General features: G+C 40.9%; 1 protein-coding gene across 2 annotated transcripts in view; it reads left to right on the top strand.

The window, feature by feature from the left end:
• TCERG1L (transcription elongation regulator 1 like) overlaps nucleotides 1–25,380 on the top strand; it is a 239,138-nt gene that overhangs the window by 146,513 nt on the left and 67,245 nt on the right. For both annotated transcript variants that reach the window (XM_090057211.1, XM_090057212.1), the window contains exon 5: nucleotides 9,510–9,635. In XM_090057211.1, the coding sequence (XP_089913337.1) occupies nucleotides 9,510–9,635 (126 nt within the window). The remainder of the gene's footprint in view (nucleotides 1–9,509; nucleotides 9,636–25,380) is intronic.

Below are 25,380 nucleotides of genomic sequence, written 5' to 3' on the forward strand. Positions count from 1 at the left end.
ACCCGCCTATCTTCTGGCGTGGATGCTTTGCCCCAAAGTTTGGTGTCATCAGTGAACTTGGCCAGTCCACTCCTGACTCCAATGTCCACATCGTTAATGAAGATGTTGAACAGTATGGGTCCCAGGACAAAGCCTTGAGGGACCCCACTGGTCACAGGGCACCATGATGAGTGACTGCCATCAATCACAACCCTCTGGGTCTGACCACGAAGCCAATTTCCCAGCCAGTGGATTGTGGTGGAGCCAAGGCCACAACTGGGCAGTTTGGCCAAGAGGTGATCATGGGATACCAGATCAAAAGCTTTTTTGAAGTCAAGATATATGACATCAATCTCTTCTCCCTTGTCCAGGTGATAGGTCACCTGGTCATAGAAGGAAATGAGATTGGTCAAACAAGACCTACCCGCAACAAACCCATGCTGGCTGTCCCTTAGGATGTTAGCCTGGTCCAGTCCATCAAGGATGGCCTCCTTAATAAACTTTTCTAAGATCTTCCCCAGGATAGAAGTCAGGCTAATGGGCCTGTAGTTAGCCGGATCCACTCTCCTCCCTTTCTTGAAGATCGACACCACATTGGCCTTCTTCTGGCACTACACCAGAGCACCAGGAGTTTTCAAAGATCCATGCCAGGGGCTGGGCTATGATGCTCGCCAGCTCCTTGAGTACCCTGGGGTGCAGGTTGTCAGGGCCAGCTGACTTGAAGGTATCCAGCTTCTCAAGGTGTTCCTTCACGAGGTCAGCATTTATGGAGGGTAGGGGATTCCCCTCACCCAGATTTCCCTGTCCCATAGCAGGCATGGGCGTCCCGTGGGACTGATGAAAGACTGACGCAAAGTACCTATTTAATAGGTTGGCTTTTTCCTGGGCGTCAGTTGTCAGTTGCCCCATCTGGTTTAGCAGGGGTCCAACATTGCCCTTGCTTTTCCTCCGGCTCCCCACATATCTGAAAAAGGACTTTTTGTTGTCCTTGATGCCTGAAGCTAGTTGGAGTTCAGTTGCAGCCTTGGCTTTCCTGGTTTGGTCCCTGCAGGACCGGACCAGCGCGGAGTAATCCTCCTTGGAGGTGAATCCCGTCCTCCATCCTTTGTAGGCTTTCCTTTTTAGTCACAGTAGGTCCGCTAGGTCTCTGGAGAGCCGGGGGGGCTGCTGTGCCTTCTTGCTGCCTTTCCTCCGTGTTGGAATAGATTTAGCTTGTGCACTGAGGATTGCTTCCTTGAGAAGCAACCACTCTTCTCGAACTCCCATCTCCCTGGGGTCATGGTCCCTGAGGGCCTGACCGACTAGCCTCTTGAGCTTGTCAAAGTCGGCTTTTCTGAAGTCAAGGACTTCTGTGTTGCTGACTGACTTGCCAGCTTTATGGCAGATGGTGAAGGTGATCAGCTCGTGGTTGCTGTCACCCAACTTCCCATCAATCACTAGGTCGCCGATTAGGTTGTCCCCCGTAGCCAGTACCAGGTCAAGCAGCGCTTTGCCTCTCGTTGGCCCATAGACTTCTTGAGTCAGGTAGAGGTCATCCACGCACGAGAGAAAGCTTTGCGCCCACTGAGATTTAACTGAGTGATCTTCCCACGAGATGTCCGGGTAATTGAAGTCACCCATGACAACCAAGGTCCTCGAGCAAGTGGCCTCAGTCAGTTCCCGGGTGAACTCCTGGTCAAGCTCGGGACTTTGAGTGGGAGGTCTGTAGTAGACTCCCACTGTTGTGTCCCCTGTGCCGAATTCCCCACGAAATTTTACCCAGAGGGTCTCTAGCTGTCCATGCCGGTCGCCAACATCAGCTTGCAGGGACATGTAGCTTTCCTTCACATAGAGAGTTACACCCCCGCCCATTTTGTCAACACGATCCCTCCTGTACAGGGTATAGCCCTCTGTACCCGTGGTCCAGTCATGGGTGGAGTCCCACCAGGTCTCCGTTATCCCAATGACATCATATTTCTTTGCACTGAGCAGGAGGACGAGCTCATCCTGCTTGTTGCCCAGGCTCCTGGCATTAGTGTACAGGCAGGCAAGTGTCCCCTTGGGGGCTCTTGCCTTGCCCACAGATTGTGCCAGGGCTGGGGCAGGGGTGGGCTCCCTTAAGTGCCCCCTTAAGTGCCTTGGTCCACTAAATATATAATAATATAGTAGAGACTTTCAAGAAATCTGTCCCTAAATGTCTGCCTGAAAGCTACTGGGAATTATCAAAATGTTAGTGACATGAGTGAAGCAAGTGTGGTATTTTCATTCTAACTTTCTTCATGAGTCTTGTCACCTTCAAGATATTTTAAATAATTTTCTACTTTTTTCTGCCTTTTCATGGGCAGATGAAAAGGAGGTCATTATTTGCAAATTGATTCTTACCACACCAAAATTAGAAAAGCTCAGAAAAACAAATACCATTTTAATCTGTTGCCAAAGTAGCTGAAAGTAATAGAATAAAATTTTTCCTTATTGTTCACATCAACATTATTTAAAAGTACTTTGAAATTATATCCCTTATTCTATAGAAAGTTACTTATAGATTTAAAAATTATAGTCCTTGTGAGGATCCTTTGGCCAGTGTTTGTAAAATAGAACACTGTATCTGCGTGGTCTTTTCCTGAACTTTCCCAGTATTTTTTAGTATAGTTCACACTAAAGCATTAGAACCCTTATGGTGCTTTCTGAGAGCTACTTTATTTTTTAAGGTCCCAAACCTGTTCCTGTCAAAGTTAATAGTTTTGCCAATGACTGAAAAAGGAGCAGAATCAGACCCTAAAAAAGAAATCATCCCTGCCTGAAGTCACAACATCTCTTCATACTGGGGATGGTTCAATATTTTGTTAGAGATGACCAAATTCAAGTCTCCTAGATTTAATAAAATATTCTCTAAGCTGCCTAACATCATAGTATGTAATTCCTCTCCTCTAAATGATGGTTTTATAAACTTACATTTAATTTTACATGGGATAAATGTATTACAATTCAAAGTGATCTCTTCCTTGGATGTCTTCTAGGAATGATTGATTTAATAACTAAAAATAAGAAGAAATAATGGGATGGTTTTTTTTATTGACATATACTTTATAGCTGTTGGCAAATAATCTTCTCAGCAGTTCTCTAAAGTAATTCAAACTATCTTCTCAAGGGCAACTATCAATAGACAACTATGCTCATAAGGAGTTTAGGGGTAGCAGGAAGAATATTAGGACCTCCCTTTGAAGATCTGGGAGATCCTATTACATCAGCTGTTTTCCTGTCCTACTTAGTTTATCAATAGTCTCAGGCTAAAATATTAACTTGGCATTTCTTCCACCACTATTTTCTTACAGTATTTACTGAAATTCAAGACAACTTCAAATTTAAGATGACCCCTCAATAATTAGATTCTACACCTGAAAAATTTGTTAATGTGTTATAATTTTCCATGTGTAGAATCTAATTATTACAGGGTTGTCTTAAATTCATACCATGCTCCCGACCCTCCCACTGCTGCAACAGGGCAAGAAGCAGTAGGTGGGGAAGTTGGCAGGGAAGTCAAGCAACCCAATTCTCACCCTTTGTCCTCTCATACCTTGCCCCCTGCTAAAGTGTTTACTAAAGTCTAGGAAAGAAGCTTATTTCCAAAACTTGAGGAAGGGTGCTTTGTGCCTGAAAGCTTATCTAATATCTCTCCCAACTATACAGTTTATCTAATAAAAAAAATCCCAATAACAAACAAAACCCCCTGGCTTCTTGCATAGTTCCTGGATCATGATGGGTACTACACCCCAAACATATTATGGGTCCTGAAGGTCCTGCTTTAAGTCCTCCCTTAAGATATATTTGTAAGAAATTGGCCAGGTATCACTGTCTGGATAGTACAGCTGTTTATTTACTTTCTAAAATGGTGATTTAGAGCTACAATTTGGCTGTGCCTTAGCTAACCAATGTTAACATATATCTTATTTCTGTTACCATTATGATTTCTGGTTATTTTTTTCCCCTACAACTGTGACACTTATATTATGTCTGTGACTATTTTATGTCTGTTTTATGAGTAAACACAAAGGGTGCCAATACTATTTGGATTTTTAAGTGCCACCACAATACAATAAGGACAGTGTACTTTATATATTACGTACATATACAAATATACATCTGTATCTATCTATCAATCTAGGACCAGTTTCTATTCCACATATGAGGTGCACAAGTGGACTTACAAACCTAAATACAGTCCTATTTCCAAGTGTTTGAAAAATAGTTAATCTGAAAGGGGAGCTAGGCCCTCTGTGTTGCTTTCTCATGATTTAGTCTTAAGATCAAACTCAATGGTGTGTTACAAAAGTAGATTAATTAATGGATTTTCAGGGACCTGAATAAAGTAGTATAAAATGCATTTAGGCACCTAAGTCCATGTAGGTCCTAATAGGCAGAATAGGATCTGGTTCATAATACATATGCTGTAGTTGTGATTTATGTCTTTTCATTTTTTTTTAAACCTTATTTGAGTTAAATCTATATTATAAGCTGAAGACTGGCCTGGGTTTTACCCAGCACTTTTCCTCCCACTCCACTAGCTCCTAAATCAATCAGTCTGTCACAGGAATAGACTGGGCAAATTCATTGTAATTTTGGATTCATATGTCCCTTAGAGAGAATTTTTGTGCATGTTAAATTATGAAAATTAAATCAGGGTTCCCAAAGTTTTTATGCCACGGCACAGCAGTCACAGCCAACTGCAACCAGAATTTCTGGCTGGCAGACAGGTAAGGATATCCCCACCCTCTGGGCAGGGGGGTGGGCCAAACCCTGTGCTGCTGCAGGTCCTGCAGAAAGAGTTGTGGCCTCTCTGCCTGGCTTTGGGGAGCCGCAGTTTGCCAATCTGCGGCCACTTCCAGTCTGGCAGTCAACTGTACTGCAGACCACCATGGCCCAGCACTGCGCTGCGGCCGAGGGATTGAGAACCCCTGACTTAAATGAATGATGTTACCTGGAAAAGTCTGTACAGATATGAGATACATTTCTTGCATGCATAATTTTTTCAAATGTCTCAAGCAGAGGACAAAAACAAATATTGATGTAATACAAACACACACACACACACACACAAAATACAATAAATATATATTTTAATTTGATCTATAACTTCTATTGTCTCCATTCCTAATTTTGCCACCGCATTTGTGTGATCGTGATTTCAGGATTAAGGTCTTATTAGGTGTCTACTGTTCTACTATAAATAATGTCTAGTAAAACCACAGCATAGTGCTGATTGATGGAATACTCCTTTTAAGGTGCCACTTGAATTCTCCAAAGGCCTTCACTCTTGCATCAGTGAAGAGAGAAGATCAAAGATGGATCTCAAGTAAAAGTGAAGAATGATAGTTTGCTACCCTGAGTGGTCATGGTATATTAGTTTCAGGAAACAACTGTTTCTTTTGGAAGACAGGAGGCATGGGGGATGGTGAATAGACAGAAGGCAGAGGGTTTATAAATAAATCCCAAAATAATGAATTTGTTAATGCTAACACATATTCCCTGCACAGTTTTCATGTTGTGAAGTTACGAAGAATTTTAAAAATAGTTCAGTTGATAGGTAGCCATTTCTTGATTTTGGCAGCTGACAGCCGACATAACACAATTATAACGCAACACATGAATGAAACACAAAACGAAGTCTACCTATTCTGGCAAAGCGCCAGTAGAGCTCTGACATGCTTCTACACTAGACAACCATCCATTTTCTTAAGCTCTTGGACCAAAGTTTCATATCTAGTTCACTATGCAGTTTAGCTACCTAAAAAAACATGAAGATCAGAATTGACCCTACCAGTAATTTGAACCTGTAATTCAAAGAGCCCTATGCACGATGTACTCCAAAATTGTATAACAATAATATTTGCAAAAGGAAAGAATTTCTTAGGGTGCTGTTTTTTATTGGACTAACAGTACAGTTGGGATAAAGTTAGATAGACTTTCAAATGTAAGACATTCTTCTTTAGGTGACTGTAGACATTTGAAAGCTTGTTTAATTCTATCCCAACTCTATACAGTTGGTTCAATACAAGATATCACCCTGAGAAACCCTTGCCTCTTGTATATGTGGACCATTGTGGCTACAACATCACTCTTACAATACCATAACAATAAATCTTTGAGTAATAAAGCAAAAAACTGAATATTCATCTGTTCTCAGACCAAAATATGTATCCATCTCCATGGGTACAAATTCCAATTCTTTCTCCAAATAAGTCTTGCAAACGTGGAATGCCCTTGGCATATTATGAATCCTATCTGGTATGGTTGTCCCTTGCCAGAGAATGTTACTGCTGAACTGATCGTACTGTTTTCTGGATCACTCTTGAAACCCTAAAGGTAATGAACCTGGAATAAGTCAATCTCCTTTATCTTCTCTGTGCCCCACTAACATGACAGGGAATCTCTCTGACTAACCATAGGTCATCCTGATAGCATTCACTGTGCTTTAAAATCCTGTGTCCTCTAATTCCATAAATAACATACTTTATTTCTCATATGCATCAAATATTTAATTCCCTGAATACCAGATTTTTTTCACAGACCTGTCACTTTTATAAGAATTTTTATTTTTTCTTGCTGGTTTTCTTAGTCATTTTAACCCTTTATGAAAACATTCCTTTCAGCTTCTGTTAAACTTTACTACTTTTTAGTTTTATATTTTTTGCCACCTCTGCTGCAGTAAAGGACAGAGTCTTAAAAAAATGGAGCATCATTAAAATGATTTACTGTGTTTTTAAATCCTCCTTCAGCTCTTAGGAGGGTACATCTCACTGATCTGGTTTATAGCCTAAACTCTAATTTTCCTCCAAGAAACTGTAATTGATAATACGAGAATGCATTAAAATAGCAGCTTTAAAACACGTTAACTGGAAAAGACAATAAATATTAGTCAGTAGTCCTGGTGATATATTTCTATAGAGTTTCTAGGTTCAGATTATGTGCCATCAGGTCTAGGCAGGGAGCTATCCCCCAATTTGAAAGTTGAAATTAATGATTGTTTGACATTATCTGCAGGGTTGCTGAAATGTAAGGGTGGATGTCATGCATTAACCTAACTCACATAAAGCTCATTAACATGGAACTAATCTCAGGGTATTGAGTGTTCCCATAGTGTATCCTCTGTCATGTAGAAGTCCCATGGGACATTTAGTATCTGTGGCAGGTAGAGGAATCCTAGAAATCTAGCTCTGTTGAAACCATGTTGCCAGAGAACTAGTCCGTCTCAGTGAAAAGATCATTTGTTGTAAGATATGCAATAGGAATTAACTCAACTATCATTCTGTCCCAGCTCTTTTTATGGTGCTATTTTTTGTGCATGGGACTACTGTGACCACAGTGTCAGATCATTTGCTTCATCCTGACTGGACCATTGATCATTACAATATATTTCTCCAAAGTTTTAAGTGACTTGAGTAAGGAGCCCTGCACTTATTGGGGAAACAACAGATGTTAGAATTGTAATTTGAAGAGTGGCGGTAGGAGGAAGAATTGCAAGCTTTCACTGTGAGTGATTTATTCTACTCACTTTGCATGAATCACTTGTATTAAATTCAAAGGGGATATGCATGCATAACAGCAAAATATACACATGACTAGTTCTTTTTGTTGCTTCCAAAGAGCCACCTTTTGAATATGTCATGTCTCTTCAGTTGTCTCGCTAGGATGAATCTTATATCTTTGATTACTGAATAGTCCTGGTCCCAATTGCAGCAGCTAGAGGTTTCAATGTTAACTTCATATATTCTGATTTACATCTCAGATATGAACAAGAAACAAAACATTCTTCTAATTCAAACAGATGCAAACAGTATTTTTAATGCTTATATAAGCTATAGTATTTATTTCATAAAATGGTTTTGTTGTATATAACAATTGGATGAACATGCTGTGTGTTAGTGGTAGTTTTGTTTACTAATATAGCATCAATCTCGCAATCAAAGAGTCAAAAGGCATTCTTAGCCAAGTCATATTTTGTATTATTCACATAAATGGCACATACACAGCAATTTTTGCTTATAGGTTGGGGCTGGGGTGGCATGGGTGCTAAGGCACATACATAGTTGCCCAGATGTTGCAAGTTTGAGGCTATGGTAAAGCACTCATGGCATGGCCCTCACAAATTCTAATGAATCTACAAATTCTGCTAAATACTTCATCACAAGGATGAAAAAGGAAAGGAATGCTCATAGTTTGTAGGAGCTTGCTCATAGTTTTCAGTTCATCATTACCCATATAGACATACTTGCTCTGGCCATGCAGCTGTGCAGCAAAATAGTATCACTTATGTACATGTGTAAAGCCAAACTTTTAATTGCAAAAACCCCATGACTAGCAGGTTTTAGATGGAAGAGGAGATAGGGTAGCCTTTTCATCATCTAGCCCAGTAGCCCATAATTAGGACATTGGTCCAGGGATTGGTGATGGTATCAAGGCATAAGCTAGTCATTACTCAGACACCTCTCTAGGCCTTGACACTGGTCCAGTGGAAGGCTGAATGGGAGATGTGGGGCCAGGATAAAGAGAACAAACCAGCTGGTTAATGATATGGATGCTACCCTGGAAGGTACTGGCCCCTATCTTGTAGCTTGGGCCCCTTCTTTCCCACTAGGGCAGAAACCTTTCCAGTGTTGTTTATTCAATAAATATTAAATGCAAGGTGCAGTGAGCAAGATTCAAGAGAAATTTTTACAATACACAGTAAATATTAAAGAAGTGTTCCATAGCAATGACCATGTAATATGGAAAAGGAGAGATAAAAATTACTGGGTACAGGTAAAGTATTCAATAAAATAGATGTACAGCAAAATTTGCAAGTAAGGAATCATGCTTGACCACATGAAACTTTGTGCAACTAAAATCACACAGAGCTGTAAGTAAATGCTACAGTTCTTTCAATGAATTTGTCAGTGGCCCTACATTGAAATATCTCTTGAGGAATAAGTGGTCCAGCTTTAGTGTAGCATAGTTTTAGCAGATGAAATGGATGAGTCATCTATCATTTATAATTTTTTGATCAATTTAGCCATTTTCCATTTGTGAATTGTTTGTGAGCAGATTGTGATTTCCTTGGAAGTAGTTCTTATGTTAAATTATTTGCCAAATATCTTCTGTGAATAATATTGGGTCCTAAGCAGCCTATTTTTCCTATATAAGGCATTAAAACTGCTTTGGTTCATTTTGAATAAGACAATTGAATGTGCTATATATTTAGTTCCTCTTTGGTTAAACATGTCACCAGGAAATTAATTTTCTAGTGGAGCTGCTGCATGTTTACTAAATCAATAAGATTTTCCTAGTAATTTCTTAAAATTGACTGCTTTTCTTATAACCTTGTCAGTGTCCAGAGTTACTAACTAGAGCACACACAAAAGAAAGATTGAAACATTCAAAGGAATGCTTTGGAGTCTGTCTCCAGTTATATTTAACAGCCAGTAAATAAAGGTGCTTTGAATAAGATTGCATAAAGATTATTTCTGATAATTTTATCCAATGGAAAAAGTAATGTTTTCATTATGGTTCACATGCAGGTGCTGCTTCTAGAATGGATGCCCATATGACTCCTTTGATGCCAACTCAAGTCACCAGGGTAACTGCTGTATCTACACCAGCTGTGACTTTCATGGCAACCAATTTGGTGGATCAGACATTAACAGGTGTGTTTATGTTTCAATGTACTGATTATATTACTAAAGCATATGTTGCATATTTGTGTATTCCCAACCAAATCATGTTTTCCATACTGAAAACTGAAAAGCATTTAAAAAAAAATTCTGCAAGTGTACAGAATTTTTTCTCGTGCCTTAGAAATTTATTCACAGTGTGTTGGATACTATTCACCCTGCCTGGTGCTTGGCATCACCTTTGCATGTAGTGATACAAAACATCACAGGCACTTGGCATGGGGGTTGCACATCATCATAGGTGGACACGTGAGCTTCAGTGTCTAATGCCAAGGTCAGTGCTGGTGGGGGAAGGGGAAGGGGCACAACCAGCCCCAACTCTGTTCAGAGTAGGCTGAAATTATAGTAAACTTTGCTATGTGACTGCTCAGAGCATATTCTGGCAGACAAGTTCTTTGGGTAGATGTGATATATTTTATTAGACCAACTAAATAGTTGGAAAAATTGTTCTTTGCAAGCTTTCAGGCACAAACACCCTTCTTCAGGCATAATTTGTGCTCAAAACCTTGCAGAGAACAATTTTTCCAACTACTTATTTGGTCTAATCAAAGATATGACATCTATCCAAAGATCCTTGTCTGCCTATGTCCTTAGACCAACATGGCTACAACCAAAACCGCCAGAACATATTCTAACATTTAATGTGGCATGACAGTACTTACTACACTCTAAATAAAACACGTGCTCAGTGACCCAAGCAACAAGATCTACTGTTAGTGGCAGAGGAACAGTGCTCTTGAAATCTGGTAAAGTACTTCCTCTTTCCGGTTTGAATGAGAGGCTGAATCAAGCTGAGGTACTTTAAGACACTGCAGCAGTATGTATGGTCTGGATCATAGGCTCTTTATGTTCTCCATAACCTGACCCCATATTACAACAGTAAACAAGGTTTCAGTTCAATTCAAAATTTTACCTATCTATAAGCAAAAAAAAAAAAAAATAGAAGTAACCCTGTTTGGACATATTTCTTACCCCTAAGTTGTGAACACATTTCTAGGGATATTTTATGAGAAATAGTGGGACTATTCAAGAATGAATACTTTTCAGTCATTGTGTAATGCTAATCTAATTTCTTATGCTACAAAGATAATAGCATAAGAATATTTCCCTCATAGGAATGCCAAATTGGCATGCCCCATTTTAGGAGCTGAGCTGATTTTCTGTGTTCACATCTAAATGCTTGCTAAATGTCTAAATGCATGCTTTGTGAAAACAGTTGTGTTTAAGTTACCTAAATTGTATTGGTAAATTGTGTCCATGCTAAAGATTTAGATATAACATAAAATAAGGTGAAGATTTGTCCTATAAAATTTGTGAAGTTGGGCTGTTCTAGAAAAAAGAAAAATGGAATCATAGATTCTCTTTGAGAATATGTTTCTGTTTGTTACATCATTTACAAAGAAATTAGTTTGGAGTTTTTTTTATTTCACTGAATATTCTCTCGCAAACATGTACACATTTCATTTTCAGGCATTAATTCTTGGAAACCTTCAGGGAACATCTTCCTTTTGATGTGCTTCATTTTAAATTGAAAAGTTTTTCTACTTTTGTCACCTTCTACTCATTTTTCAGCAGTTCTTCTGTTTTCATCACTTTCAGAGTTATACTGCTTGAAAATGACAAATCCCTGCTTAAAAATCACCTCGAGTGTGAGAATTATGCTAAATTATGTTCAGTTTCCTTATTGAAAACAAATCTTTTGATATAAATGAACTTGGATACTTTTTAAAGAGTATTCTGAGGGTCAGGCAAAATTTTGCTCACGGTGGGTTCATCTGCACATACGCTTTACTGTAGAGTATACTAATTAGCTCAGCAGTAAAGCATCGCCATCTACGTGTGTGCTGGTATTAGGGGCAGTAAATTAATTAAGTCTACCACAAAATAGTACTGTTGGGGACAGTACTATCTTATAGCAGAGTACTTATGTGTGCTGAAATGCATGTGTAGGTGGTGGCAGGGGCTGGCTGAGGCCTGACACCTAGCACTACACGTTAGCACCCTCATGCCCCAGCCAGCCCCTCCACAGCTCAGCGGTGCCCAGAACCCAGAGCTGTCCCCACGAGTCCTCTGCCAGCCCAGGGCTGATCTGCCCTGCTCAGAGTACTTCAGTCCCAGGCACATGTATATTTGTGCCCTGGAGCACTTGACTCCAGTGTGGACTGTGTGGGAGTTTATTGCTGCACCTTAATTACACATATAGATGCACCCAGTGTCTTGCTGATGTACACTAGTGTAGCCCATTGTAAGATGGAATTTTTAGTTGCCATTTTCCATGTTTAATCTTCCAAATGATGGATTTAAAAACAATGGTCCCTTCCCATTTTATCCAGAACGTTGTGTGGTAACATGACTGTATGAAGCCTTTTTGTGACTATCAATATTTTCTCCTAGTGTGACAACATTTGTTCGACAGGGGTGTTTATACACATGCTCTGGGAGTGTACATGTGGGGGGACGGAATGTGTATCAGCATTCCTGTGCTAAAAAATGGCAGCAGGGGCACTTTAACTAAAGCTTATTGAATGAGTTTTAGTTAAAGCACCCGTGCCACCATTTTTAAGCGTGGGGATGCCAATGCATGAGATGCTGGAGTGTCTTGGAATGCAATAATTACCATGCTTCAGCAGATTTAGTTAATCAATATTTACTGCAGTTACAGTGTATTGGAGCAGCCTTACTGCTCGTGTATAGGCACCCTCTGCTTCCTAAATCAAATGGCTTCAGGAGGCTTATTGAAAGGTGATAGTTGTAGAAAAGCAGTTGTTATATTTTTACACTTATCTATGTAACGTAAATGAGATTAATGTTATATTATTTCCAATTTTCTCCTCACAAATATAAAACTCATTCATCTTTCCTTATACGACTTGTTTGATTTGCTTCCTATTTCATCAAGAAAAATAACAATTTCACTGTAGTATGGATTATCCTTTAATAATATCCAGAAGGACACACACCATTTCAGTGGCTTACTACACAGAGTTATCGTTGTCCTCAATGCTTGAGGTCACAAAGTGACACATTACTTCACTCCCTGCTGTTTATTAAATGGTCTGAGAAAGTCTAGAATATGGCACAAATGAGAGGACTTCCAGGCTGTATTAACTTTGGGCCATATTATGCCCTTCTCAGCCACATTCTTGTGCATATGGAGGGGAAACACTGCCTCTGTATCTGCCCATTGACCTCGATATACATGGACTCATGGAGAAGCAACGAGATGGGAGACTGTATTCAACAGTGAAGCGCTTGCCAGGAAGTCAGAGCAGACTCCATTGGAAAAGTTCTGGTTTGGGTGGGCTGCACTGCAAAACAGAGAATGCTACTTTTGGGTAAAAATATCTGCAAAAGCTTGGAATTTGAATACTTTATAAAACAGAAACCAATTAAATAAGTCAAGGAAATAGAAATTTATTTCTTAGAGATACAATGTTTTGTAGGTCATAGGCAAGCATTTATATCATTGGGTAACTGTGCTGATGCAGCACAGCAGCTTTCTGCCTCCTTCTGTCCCCTGGCACTTGTCCGGGTCGACGGGACTGGAAGCCATTCTCCCACAGTGGCAAGCCTCCTGGAGTGCAGGACCCTTGCTGTCATGGGATAGCTAACTGCTGTCCCTCATATTCCTCTGGACTGACCTGCAGAAGTGTGTATGTTGGGGATGGGGTTGGGGGCAGATGGTTGGAGCCATTCTCTCTGGTTGCAACCAGCCTCAGGCCCTGGGAGGATTTTTGTTAAAGATGAATGTTCTTTTCTCCCCTTTTCTCTGCCAATCAGCTGATGGATGGACATTTTTAAGGCAGGGTCCCCACAGAGCTCGCTGACAGCTATCCCTGGGCAGGCTAGTGGGGGAAAATTGCTCTCCCTCCTTCCCTGTCTCTTAGAGGGAGAGACTGAGAGGAGATATTAAATGATCTCAAAACCCCATAAAAGTATGCAACCATTCAAATTAGATGGGGAGGAGGGAGAGAGATTGCTGTTAGGAATCAGTCTAACTTTCTTCCAGTTCTTTTCTGCAAGAAATCCCTTATGCCATGTTACACTTTCTTTTTCCCTTCTCCCAGCACAAATGTAATGTCTGTCCATGGCCAAAGTCTAGCTGGGGAGACAGTTCGCAGCCACCCTGCTCTGTACTGCATTTTATATATTCTGACTAAACTAAGGTAGTGCTACGTATTGTGGCCAAGTGTGAGTATTTTCAGATCTTTTATGAAGGCAAACTTGAAGTGAACGTGAAAGGGAAAATAATTAAAATGGATAAAAGGAAATATTTCCCAACAGAGTGCATAGATAACCAATGAGAATCCATTGCCAAGGGCAGATAGTTAGGGAGAATTTTAAAAGCAATTGATATTTTAACATTTGCAGCCACATGTTCAAGTGTCAAAATGTCACAAGGATTATTAACTCTCATGTCTGGCAAATAGTTTTGGAGGATCCAAACAGATTCTCTCACCCTGCCACCCAAAACCTGTTGCATAATTGAACAGGTATTGTGAATGATGAAGATGGGGAACTTTTCTCTGACATGATTCAGAGAACTAGCCAGATCCAATTCTACCTACTAGACATCTAAGTGTATGTAGGCACCCAAGTGCAATTCTGTTTCACCCTATTTGAGTCCCTGAAGACCTAACAAGGCACCTACTTTTGTGACACATAGGGCACATCTACACATGCAATTAAAACAAAGTGATAAATTCCAGAGTTTATTGCTCCAGAATGTATTGCTCCTGGGCACACTGTTTCAGCATGTACCCAGGACCACAGCACATTGAGCTGGGTCAGAGTAGCCCTGGCTATCAGAGGACTCTGGGGGGGCCAGCCTGCCAGCCTGGGGCTGCTCCCCTAACCCAGCTCAGCATGCTGTGGAGAGGGTGGGCAGGGGGGAGGAGGAAGGGGAAGTAGGGCTGGCTCCTGCATAAAGATGCTATAGGACTATCCTGTAGGGCAGAAGTATGGGGCTATCCAGAAGGGCAGCATGTACACGTGTGCTGCTTCTGAGTAAAAAACTACACAGCAGAATAGTACTTGCCTAATAGGGGCACACATGTAGATGCACTATATTTACTGCAAAGCTAGTTAGTCTACTCCACAGTAAATGTCTTGTATAGATACGCTCACAGTCCATTTATCCTGAAGACTGAGTTGGAAACAGAAAAACAGCTTGGAGAAGGAGGACCCACCCAACTTTTGTACTGATAGATTTTCAGGGACTCAGACTGGAGTGTGATCACATTTAGGCACCTAACTCAAGTTACATGCCTAATAGATGGAAGGGAATCTGGCCCTAAGTGTGTTTATCCCTGTGGTGATACTTAATGATGGCTATCACTTGCAAAAGCTAAAGTATGCATATACATACATGTATCTGGTACCATTAACTTATACATAGGGCCCAGTTTAAATCATGGGCCCAGCTAATGGTGTGGTGAACCCCTTAATCTTGGAGTTCCCCCCACGCACCCCCCACATCGCTGATTGATGGAGGGACCCCATTAGCCCCTCTGCTTGCTGCTCAGACCTGATGGCCAGGAGGCGAACACTGCAGTTTTAAATATGCCACCATTTTTGGCTCCTGCCCCTTGCTGCTGAACAAACAGGAGGCAAAAACTGTGATATATTTAAAACCATGTTTTTCACCTCCTGGTCATCAGGAGCAAGTAGTAAACAGTTAGGCCAGCAGGTCTTCTCTGTTGATCAGTGGCAGGGGGCTGCACAGGGGAAACTCCAAGATTAAAGGAGCCACTGTGCTGTGAGCTGAACATGTGTTTTAAACTGGGTCTTACTTACATGGAACTGCTGACATGCATAAAAGTATACATATTCATATATCTTGGTAGGAGTAGAGCCTAAATATTCCATTTGTATCCTGTCTAGTTCTGTGAACTTTCTTTGTTAACTATATCTCATAACCCAATGGTTTAATAATTATATGATCAACATTAAATATACCTTTTGTAATCAGTTCATTAATGATTCATGACTTTCATTAACTGAAGGGATTTGTGTTCTTTGTAGTGAAAAACACAGTATGACTTTGATTATTCAAATATCATGGGGGATAGTGAATGTATTAGATCATCAAGTTTCTCTAACTGAGGGGAATTTGAATGTAAATAAGAAACTTTAGGATGTGTGACCCTGTTTTAGATAATGTAGAGTTTCATAAAATTGAAATTTTACTGTAATGTTGTGACAGATTCCCCAGCCCTATTCACTAGGACATTATTTCTATTCAGATTACATCCCAGAAAAATGCGTTATAGACAGTTCAACAGCAATCTATGCACATAATGCTAACAATTGTTTCTTCATCAGAAATACTATTCAATGGTTCATTAATGCCTTTGTTTTCTTTCAAAAGCTAAAGGAATTTTGCAAAAGCAGTAGCCACATCAAAATAAAATACACATGCTTATTATTGAGTCTGTTAAAACAGGAGACTGACAGCTGAAAAATTCATTCATCAGACTTGTAGTGACATATAACTAAGAGATTACAAGCAGTTAGTCCCTGTCTGAAGTATAGAAATGCCTTTCAAATTATTGCAACAATTTTGTTTTATTTCTGAATTGGATACTATTCTGGCATTCATTTATCACCTTCATCATGATATTACCTGAACATCTTTTTTTAGTACAGCCTGCAGATCCATTTCATTCAGCCCAGAGTGGGGATGCAAGTGATATTTGACAGCAGAGGCTTCGTCTATTCCATGCCATGCCACACTAGTGGGGAGAAGGAATAGCAGAAGCCAGGTCCTTAAGACAGCCTGCCTTGGACTGAAAGTGGATCACGCTGGCCCACTGCCAGAAAACAGTGCCAACCCTCTTGTAGTGTCTTAAGTGATGGGACAAACATCTCTCGTGTGGTTAATTCTTTCTTTATTCTTGCCCCAGGGCAGAACTGCATGTGAAGTGCCGTATTTTATATTTCTAATGATACATATTTTTTAAAGTTTATGTTGCTATGTTTTTATTTTAAGAAAGACAAGGTCTATGTAGTACACTTTTGCTCTTAGAATGAAAATTGGTGAACGCTGGTGGTCCTTGATTTGTGTGGAAGTCCATACTACAGTTTCAGATTGAAAAAGGTCAGCAACCTACAGAACAGATTTGCCCTTGTGGTTAAAAGTTCCCTGGCACTAGAGAATTGCAGCATGCTAGAACATTACCTGATCTTGTGGATATCCTGGGCCAGGACCATTGAGGGCCTTGAATGCTTTAAACTTGGTATTCTGTGGGAAACAGCACAGACATCAAAGGACAGTATAGCAGCAAGAACTATAAAAGACTGTATAACAGAGTACACATTGGTTTAAAATTTCTTTCCTGTGTCAAAAATTGTCGAACTGAAAATAACCATAATGTGCTGAAAACCTTCAATAATTCATAAAATAAAATTTAGAGGGTACCCAGTGAACATAAAGGCTAGGGACAGACATTCAGAAAACCTGAGCCTGAATTGATTCAGTCTTTTCAGGTTAGTCTAATCTGCAAAGCTTGCACTTATTTGTAGACATTCCCTTTTCATTCTAGACATGGGGGTACATGCCTGCAGTGGCTCAGGCTAGAATCCAGGGGGTGCTAGAGCAGCCCTCACTTGCTTCCACAGCACTGAACTGGGGGGGGCGGATGGCCAGGCCCCAGAAAGAGGCTTTGATTATTTCTCCCCTCCCTCTTCCCAAGCAGCCCCCAGCAGGGAATGTTTATCACCCCTAACTCAGTGTTTATCAACCAGTTAAGAAAACAAAGCCTCTCTCCATTAACTAATGGAGCTCTTCTTAAACAGCTCTTCTTAAACAGGTTTTCCAAGTAAGGACATTAAGCGACCTGTTGATCAGCTCCAAAAAGCCTGTCTGTCTCTGTTATCTCCCACAGCACAGACTGTAGCCATCATGTGATCTGCTAGCTAATGCTGTGGTGTCTGTGTAAGGCATAGGGGAGGGGGGAATAGTCCCCGCTTAGCAGGGAGAGGCCAGGCAGACTTTCTGTGCCTGCAAGTCTGTGCCAGAGCTGCAGCCAGGGAGCAGAGGGGAGGGGCCGGCCCTGGTGTGGAGCAGAGATCCCTGCCCAGCCCAGAGAGCATGCCAGGATGCTGGGGGTATCTGGTTTAGTTTAAACCAGCCAAGGGTCTGGGACAGACATTCCATAAACTGGTTTGACCCAAATCACTTAAGTCTAATACTACATTCAACCAGGTTTATCTCAAACCAGTTTCAGCCATTTTCAAACTGGTTTGTGTGCACTTAACATCTGTTCTGTTACAGGTTTAAATCAGTTTCTGATCACTCAAACCAGTTTATGTGTAATGTCTGTTCCTAGCTGAAGAGACTTGTGAACTGGTTTCCTTTATAGATTGAAAGTATCCAATGAGATTCTTTTGAAAGAAGGTCACAATTGAGGAGACCAGTACACTTGCTTTTTTTTTCCTCCTCATTTTTGTTACACTAATTTAGAATTCCATTTCAGTGGGAGAAATTAATATAATGAAGTATGATTTTTTCTTTTTGGACAATGAGATGTACTGACCAACAATGCTGTGGGGAAAAAAATTGCATATCAGAATGTCAAAGAGCGTAGTTCAGAGGTAGGCAACCTGCAGCATGGATGCCAAAGTACGGCGTGCAAACGCTTTTTGCTTGGCATGAGTAGCGCAGGGTACACAGTGGAGAAGGGGGTTCCACAACAAGGATTGGGTCCTTTGCGGCTCCCCTACTGCCCAACCCTGGCACGTCAACATGTTACAAGTCACAATTGTGGTTGTTTCTGGCACTCTGCCCAAAAATGTTGCTGACCCCTGGTGTAGTCTCCGGCATAAAGTCAGGGTGGATCATGTACTGGGCAGTACTGAAAGACTTGAATGCAAACCTGAAAAAGTCCTAGACAACAGAAAAGTCTTTTCTTCCATACCAGATGCATTACAGGTGTTTCACATATTTATGGACCAGAGACATAGAATTCTCTCATGTTACTTTTCTTCCTGTATTTCTGCCATGCAGTAAATCCACAGGACAGTAATACAGAAGAGAACTGGTATGGAAATTGTTGGGGAAGAAGGAAAGAAAAATGATTGCTCTGAGGGAAGTTTTAAGGAGAAGAGATAGAAAGCTTGGCAGATAAGAAGGAGATTGTACTAGGCAAAAAATACAGCATAATGAAAGACACTAAATAAAGAAATAATATGGGCAGTAGAGAAAAGGCAAAAAAGCATTAGGCCATATTTTGGACTGCATGCTGACACTAACACAGGATCCTGCCCAAAAACACAATCAAGTCCAAAGAAGAAGATACAATGAAGAAGAGGTTTGTACAGGAAGAAACACATGCAGAAGGAGTAGGAGAGGTATAGGTATGGCAATAAAACAAAGAGCTTTCAGGTACATGAACTTAATGTGAATATACTGATATCTCAGAAATTTAGGGAAAGTTTTAAAAGGGCTTTTAGACACCTAACACATACACTTCAAAAAAGGTATGTATTACTAATTTCAATGCAGGTTAGGTGTCTAAATACCTTTAAACATATAGGCCCTAGCATATAAGGACCACAGCTCTTAAGATGATGTAAATCAGCTATATTGTATGGACTTCACTGATGATAAACCAATTTATACCAGCTGAGGATCTGGCCATTTATCTAAAGATAAAATAATTAACAGAGCTGATAGCTCTGAATCGTTGCAGTTAATTAACAGCACTGAATGGTGTCTGCTTTGTGCTTGCTTGCTTGCTTCCTTTCTTCCTTCCTTCCTGTTAAATAAGTACAATAATAACTGCAGGGTTCTATCTTTAATAACATATATAAATTGTTTACACACATATTGTGTAATACACTGAAGATAATGCCTCTGGTAACACTTTACTTTTATTTTATGAATTATTATTCATTCAGTTCTACCTGCAGCAAAAAATTTAAAGAAGTCTTGTTAATCAAATGTCTTTATTCAAAAGTCTCCAGCGCACACTTAGGTGGCAGTAAAACAACTATGCCAACATATCCTTGTTAATTATGGTACTAAGTTTAAGAGGAAATTTTTTTTTGTTGAAATCATATTATGGTATCTTAATTGTCAGACTACAGTATATTTTATGAACTTTTATTAAACTGAATTGGGGAAGAGTTGATTTAGGAAGGGAAAATCAAATCTGTAGACTAATGTACCAAATACAAGAGAGCAGAAACATGTATCTCAATAGACGTCCTGTCTTTCAGCAGGTATAGAAGAGAGAAATGTTTGAAGTGACCTGTTAAGATTCCCCCTTATGGGCAGTTGAAGCTTCATAGCTTTAGTTTGTAGGTGGCCTCTGTGATCACTGTTTGCTTTTCAGCGACTCCAGCTCTAATGTTTTTCTAGTTCTCAGGTGCCCTCATTAACAAAGGGCTTGCACTGTAACAACACCTCTCAGCTATATGTGATCAAGTGCAGCTACATATTGTTGTGCTAGATGCAAGAATCCCTTGGCTGAAATTTTATGGCTTTTTACATGGCCTTTTTAATACAGGAGATTAGTGTTAGTGGTTCTAAAAGTACCTTCTAGTCTTAAAATTAATTAATCTAAGAGGCATATAATGTATTCAGTGAATTTAGCTTCTTATTCCTGTTTTTTAATCATTTTTGTCAGATTCTGTTGAATATACACACTATTCCAAACTGTTTGCCTATTTTTTGTAAGTATATTTTATTGTGTGATTAGTCATGAAATGTCTTACAGAATTATTCAGATATGCATGCTTGCTTTGTTATGTTTCAGATGTGTGACTTGTTCCCTACATCACTTCACTACTTTTCCTTTCTAAATAATACTGATGTGGGGGAGAGACTTTAAAAGAAAAAATGGGATCTAGGCTCTGACATCCCTTTGACTTTTTCAAAATCCTTTTAGTTGAACTGTTTTGTCCTAAAAGTAGTATCTCTAAAATATAACAAAAGGAAGAAGAATCAGATTTTCTTTTGATTTGTTTTACAAAACCTTTATAAAATGTATCAAGCCCATCAGATCAACTCTGATGTCTTCCTATTAATCTGATTCTGTCTACTCAGTCTCACTTTTCTAGTGCTTTGTAGTATGTAAAAGAAAGTAAAAACAAGTTCAGTTCTTGGCCTGACATTTTACCAGTAAAATCCCAGATGTTCACCTTTTTGTTTGAAACTGTGGAAGTAATGAACAAATTAAATGTCTCATTTACAAATTCTTACACTCCTAATAAGATTTTAAAATAAGATATAGTTAGTGTGTCTACTGAAAAGAGGGAACATTTGAGGGGAAGGAAAAGCTAGAGACATTTTCTGTTGTAATAGGTATTCCTTTCATAGTCACTGAGATTTTCAACAAATTTAAAGTCTTGCATGGAGGGTTTTTTGTCTCTGTTTTTTACAAATGCTAATTGGGCTTTGGTGCGTTACCTGGTTTAATAAAACAAAATGGTATTTCTATAGTTCTCTGAGAATTAGTGTCGTTGCAGAACATGTGGTATCTCAGGGTTCCCTGTCCCCTGTGTGAGCTGCTCCACAAATTCTGATGCCCTTGTCATGAAATAATCCTTACATGAGAAATAGAGTTACTTTTTGATTAATGAATCAGAGAGAATGATTAGAGGGGGGCTAAAGGGCTGTAGAAATACAGCAATAAACAAGAAAAAATAGAATACACATGCCTAATGAATATGAAGTTGGGTTATTTTTTTGTTTTGTTTGTTCTTTTCTTTCAGATTAGGTAAATTCCTAATAATCCCATCTCCAATTCTTCTTTCATCTTTGAGTAATCCAAAGAAGGAGGAGCTGTTTAACCATTTATTTACCTTGATCAGTGTTTTGGTTTCAAACCAGCAATATATATTTTTTCATTAATATGTATATGTATATATATGTTTCATAGTTTCATAGTTTCTAGGGTTGGAAGGGACCTGAGCAGATCATAGAATCATAGAAGTCGGGTCGGAAGGGACCTTGTAGATCTTCAAGTCTGAACCCCTGCCTGGGCAGGAGAAAAAACTGGGCTCAAATGATTCCAGCCAGGTAGGCATCAAGCCTCCTCTTGAAGACCCCCAGGGTAGAAGCCAGCACCACTTCCCTTGGAAGTTGGTTCCAGATCCTAGCCGCCCTGACTGTGAAGTAGTTCTTATGAATGTCTAATCTAAACCTACTCTCCAACAACTTATGGCTGTTATTCCTTGTCATGCCAGGGGATGCTAGGGGAAACAAAGTCTCTCCCAAACCCTTCTGGTCCCCCCTAGTGAGTTTATAGACAGTCACCAGGTCCCCCCTCAGCTTTCTCTTGTGAAGGCTGAACAGGTTCAGGTCCCACAGTCTCTCATTGTAGGGTCTTCCCTGTTGTCCCTGGATCATGCGGGTGGCCCTCCTCTGGACCCTCTTCATGTTGTCCAAATCCCTTCTGAAGTGCGGTGCACAGAACTGGACACAGTACTCCAGCTGTGGCCTGACCAGTGTTGCATAGAGGGGGAGGATCACATCCTTGGCCCTGCTTCAGATGCACCTGTGGATGCACGACAAGATCTGGTTAGCCCTGCCAACCATAACCTCGCATTGTCGGCCCATGTTCATCTTGGAGTCAATAATGACTCCAAGATCCCTTTCTGCCTCCGTGCTCTCAAGAAGGGAGTTTCCCATCTTATAAGTTTGCTGCTGGTTGCTACTGCCTAAGTGCAGCACCCTGCATTTGTCAGTATTGAAACCCATCCTGTTTTTGTTAGCCCACCCTTGTAATCTATCTAAGTCTTGCTGCAGTCTTTCCCTCATTGAGTGTGACCCCCCCCTGCCATGGCAAGAAAGAGTACTTGGGTCAAACAACCCCAGCAAGATGTACATCCAGCCTCCTCTTAAAGACCCCCAGGGTAAGAGCCAGCACCACCTCTCTTGGAAGTTGGTTCCAGATCCTAGCTGCCCTGACGGTGAAGTAGCGCCTCCTGATGTCTAGCCTAAATCTACCCTCTGCCAGTTTGTGATTGTTATTCCTGGCCACTCCTGGTAGTGCTCAGGGGAACAGGGACTCCCCCAATGCCTGCTGGTCCCCTCTGACTTGTTTGTAACAGGCCACTAGATCCCCCCTCAACCTTCTCTTCTGAAGGCTGAACAGGTTCAGGTCCCATAGCCTCTCCTCATACGGCCTGCCCTGCTGCCCCCTGATCATGCAATTGGCCCTCCTGTGGACCCTCTCCATGCTGTCCACATCTCTCCTGAAGTGTGGCGCCCAGAACTGGATGCAGTACTCCAACTGCAGTCTGACTAGTGCCACATAGAGGGGGAGGATCACCTCCTTGGACCTGCTCGAGATGCATCTATGGATGCATGATAAGGTACGGTTGGCCTTCCTGACTTCATCCTCACACTGTTGTCCCATGTTCATCTTGGCATCAATGATGACTCCAAGATCCTTTTCTGCCTCTGTACTGACGAGAAGGGAGTTCCCCAGCCTGTAGGTATGGTGCCGGTTGTTCCTCCCCAGGTGCATCACCTTGCACTTGTCAGTATTGAATCCCATCCTATTCTCATCTGCCCACCCCTGTAACCTGTCTAGGTCTGATTGCAGCCTATTCCTCCCTTCTAATGTGCTTGCATCCCCCCACATCTTAGTGTCATCAGCAGATTTGAACAGGGTGCTATTTACCCCCTCATCCAAGTCACCGATGAAGATATATATATGTATGTGTATGGGAGTAAGGACGTGAGAGAGTAAGAAAAACTTCATTACTAGATCCATTAATAGTTTAATTAGTAAATATAAAAAAGTACTTGTTGTAGATATAGATTATAGGCCATCATTTCTACTGAACATAGCTATGGCACCATAGTGTAGTTTTGCAAGAAGACATATTTCTGAATCATTCTAGTTCCATTTTTACAAATTGTTCTGCTTTGATCAAAATTTTCAGATATGTATGCTACAGAAATTAAGTAACACTTGTCAGTATATAGTCTACTGCCGGAAATTTTTGCTTGGCATGTTATTACTATGATGTTTGATTGGAAATTGCTCAGAGGAGAAAATGTATAGATAAATATCCCTGAGCTTTGCAGAGTTTGAAATTACATCTAAACTTAATACTATGGTACCTATTACATAGATTCATAGACTTTTAACTCCAGAAGTTCCCTTAAATCGTCTTGCTGGGATCCTATGACCCCAGCTGACTTCTTGCCCTTTGGGCAGGGGGCTGGACTCGATGATCTCCCGAGGTCCCTTCCAGCCCTAATGTCTATAAAATCTATGAATCTATGTAGTCCAAGCTCTGGAATATCATAAGGCATATAATTTCTTCTTTTCATGCTTCAAATACCATATTTATCTGAGTCCAAGATACCTTTGGACTTAAGGTGGACCCACCCCCTGATAATTAGATTCTATCCGTGGAAATGTATACATTTGTTACAGTTCTCCATGGATGGAACCTAAGTCATGGAAGGTCATCTTCATTCCCTTCTCTCACTGCTACAGTGAGGAAAGAAGTGGTAGGGGGCAAGAGACCAGACCTCTGCCCCTTAGATTGGACTCCCTGGCCATATCTGATGCTGTCCTTCCCTGCCACTTACCTTTCCACTTGTCCCCTGCCATCTGAATCCCATGCCTCTAGCCCACCCATGCATGTGCCTACCCCCCTCCCCCTGCTCCCACCTGCTGCCTGTCCCCCTGCCCTTTACCTCCGTATGCCTGATCCCTGCCATCTGTCCTGTCCCTCACCATATCTGCCACTCAACCCCCTGAATTTGTCCCATCACTTACCTTCTGCTGCTCTGCTCCACCTCCAGAGCAGTCCATGGTGGCTGCCCTGCCCATTTAGACAAAAGCAATGACTGGTCTGGGGCTAGAGGGGACAGCTGGAGCAGCAAGTAAGCTGGGGGATGCCACAGGGAAACATGCTGGAGAGGGGCAGGAGGGACAAGCATGCTGGACAGGGGCAGGTCTCCTCTACACTCTCCCCAAGCTGCATAGGTAAGTCTCCCCTGCATGCCCTCTCTCACCGTGCAGTTTTCCCCACAGTCCCCTGGCCACATGCCCTCTCCCCTTCCATACAACCCACCCTGGCTTTGGGAAGGCAGCAGTTCAGCTCCTGCTTCATCTTCAAGCCCAGGGCCAAGCCACAGCTGAGCTGTTACCTTCCCCAGGACAGTACTTAATATTGTTTGGGAGGAAAAACCTTGTCTTGGATTTTAGTAAATATGGTAGTTTGTGATCATAACCTCTTCTGACCCATGCAAAAGTGTTAACCATGTTCAGTAAAATTAAAGGGAAATGAGAAAAGAAGCCTACCATATCATGAAATATATATAAAGGAGCATGGCTTCCCTTGATGTCTTCTGTCATTTCCTATACAAAGTAGCATTTTACTTTGAATACGGAATCATTTTACACAGGTGTAAATTGATTTACACCTGTGCAAATTTTGGTTACATAAGATGCTAGGCAGTAAAAAGACTGAAATCTGTGGTATGTCAGATTACCTAATTATGAACCTCCTGTTTCAAGGGACCACTTTCAAATAACTGTTTAACTGAATGCCCATTTTCTCTGCCTTCCTCAGATTTACAGCTTTTATCAGTCCTGTAAGTATTTGCCTAAGTATTTTCCTAAGACATTTTTAGTATACTTTAGACTTCATATTTCCCAAACCCAACAACTTTATAGACTGCTGTTTCGGAGGAGCTCTGAGCAGTTAAGAACATATACATGATCTGCTCAGGGAGCAGATACAG

Source organism: Crocodylus siamensis, chromosome 7 (assembly GCF_052110815.1).
Source record: "Crocodylus siamensis isolate JL-2025a chromosome 7, ASM5211081v1, whole genome shotgun sequence".
Classification (NCBI taxonomy): domain Eukaryota; kingdom Metazoa; phylum Chordata; order Crocodylia; family Crocodylidae; genus Crocodylus; species Crocodylus siamensis.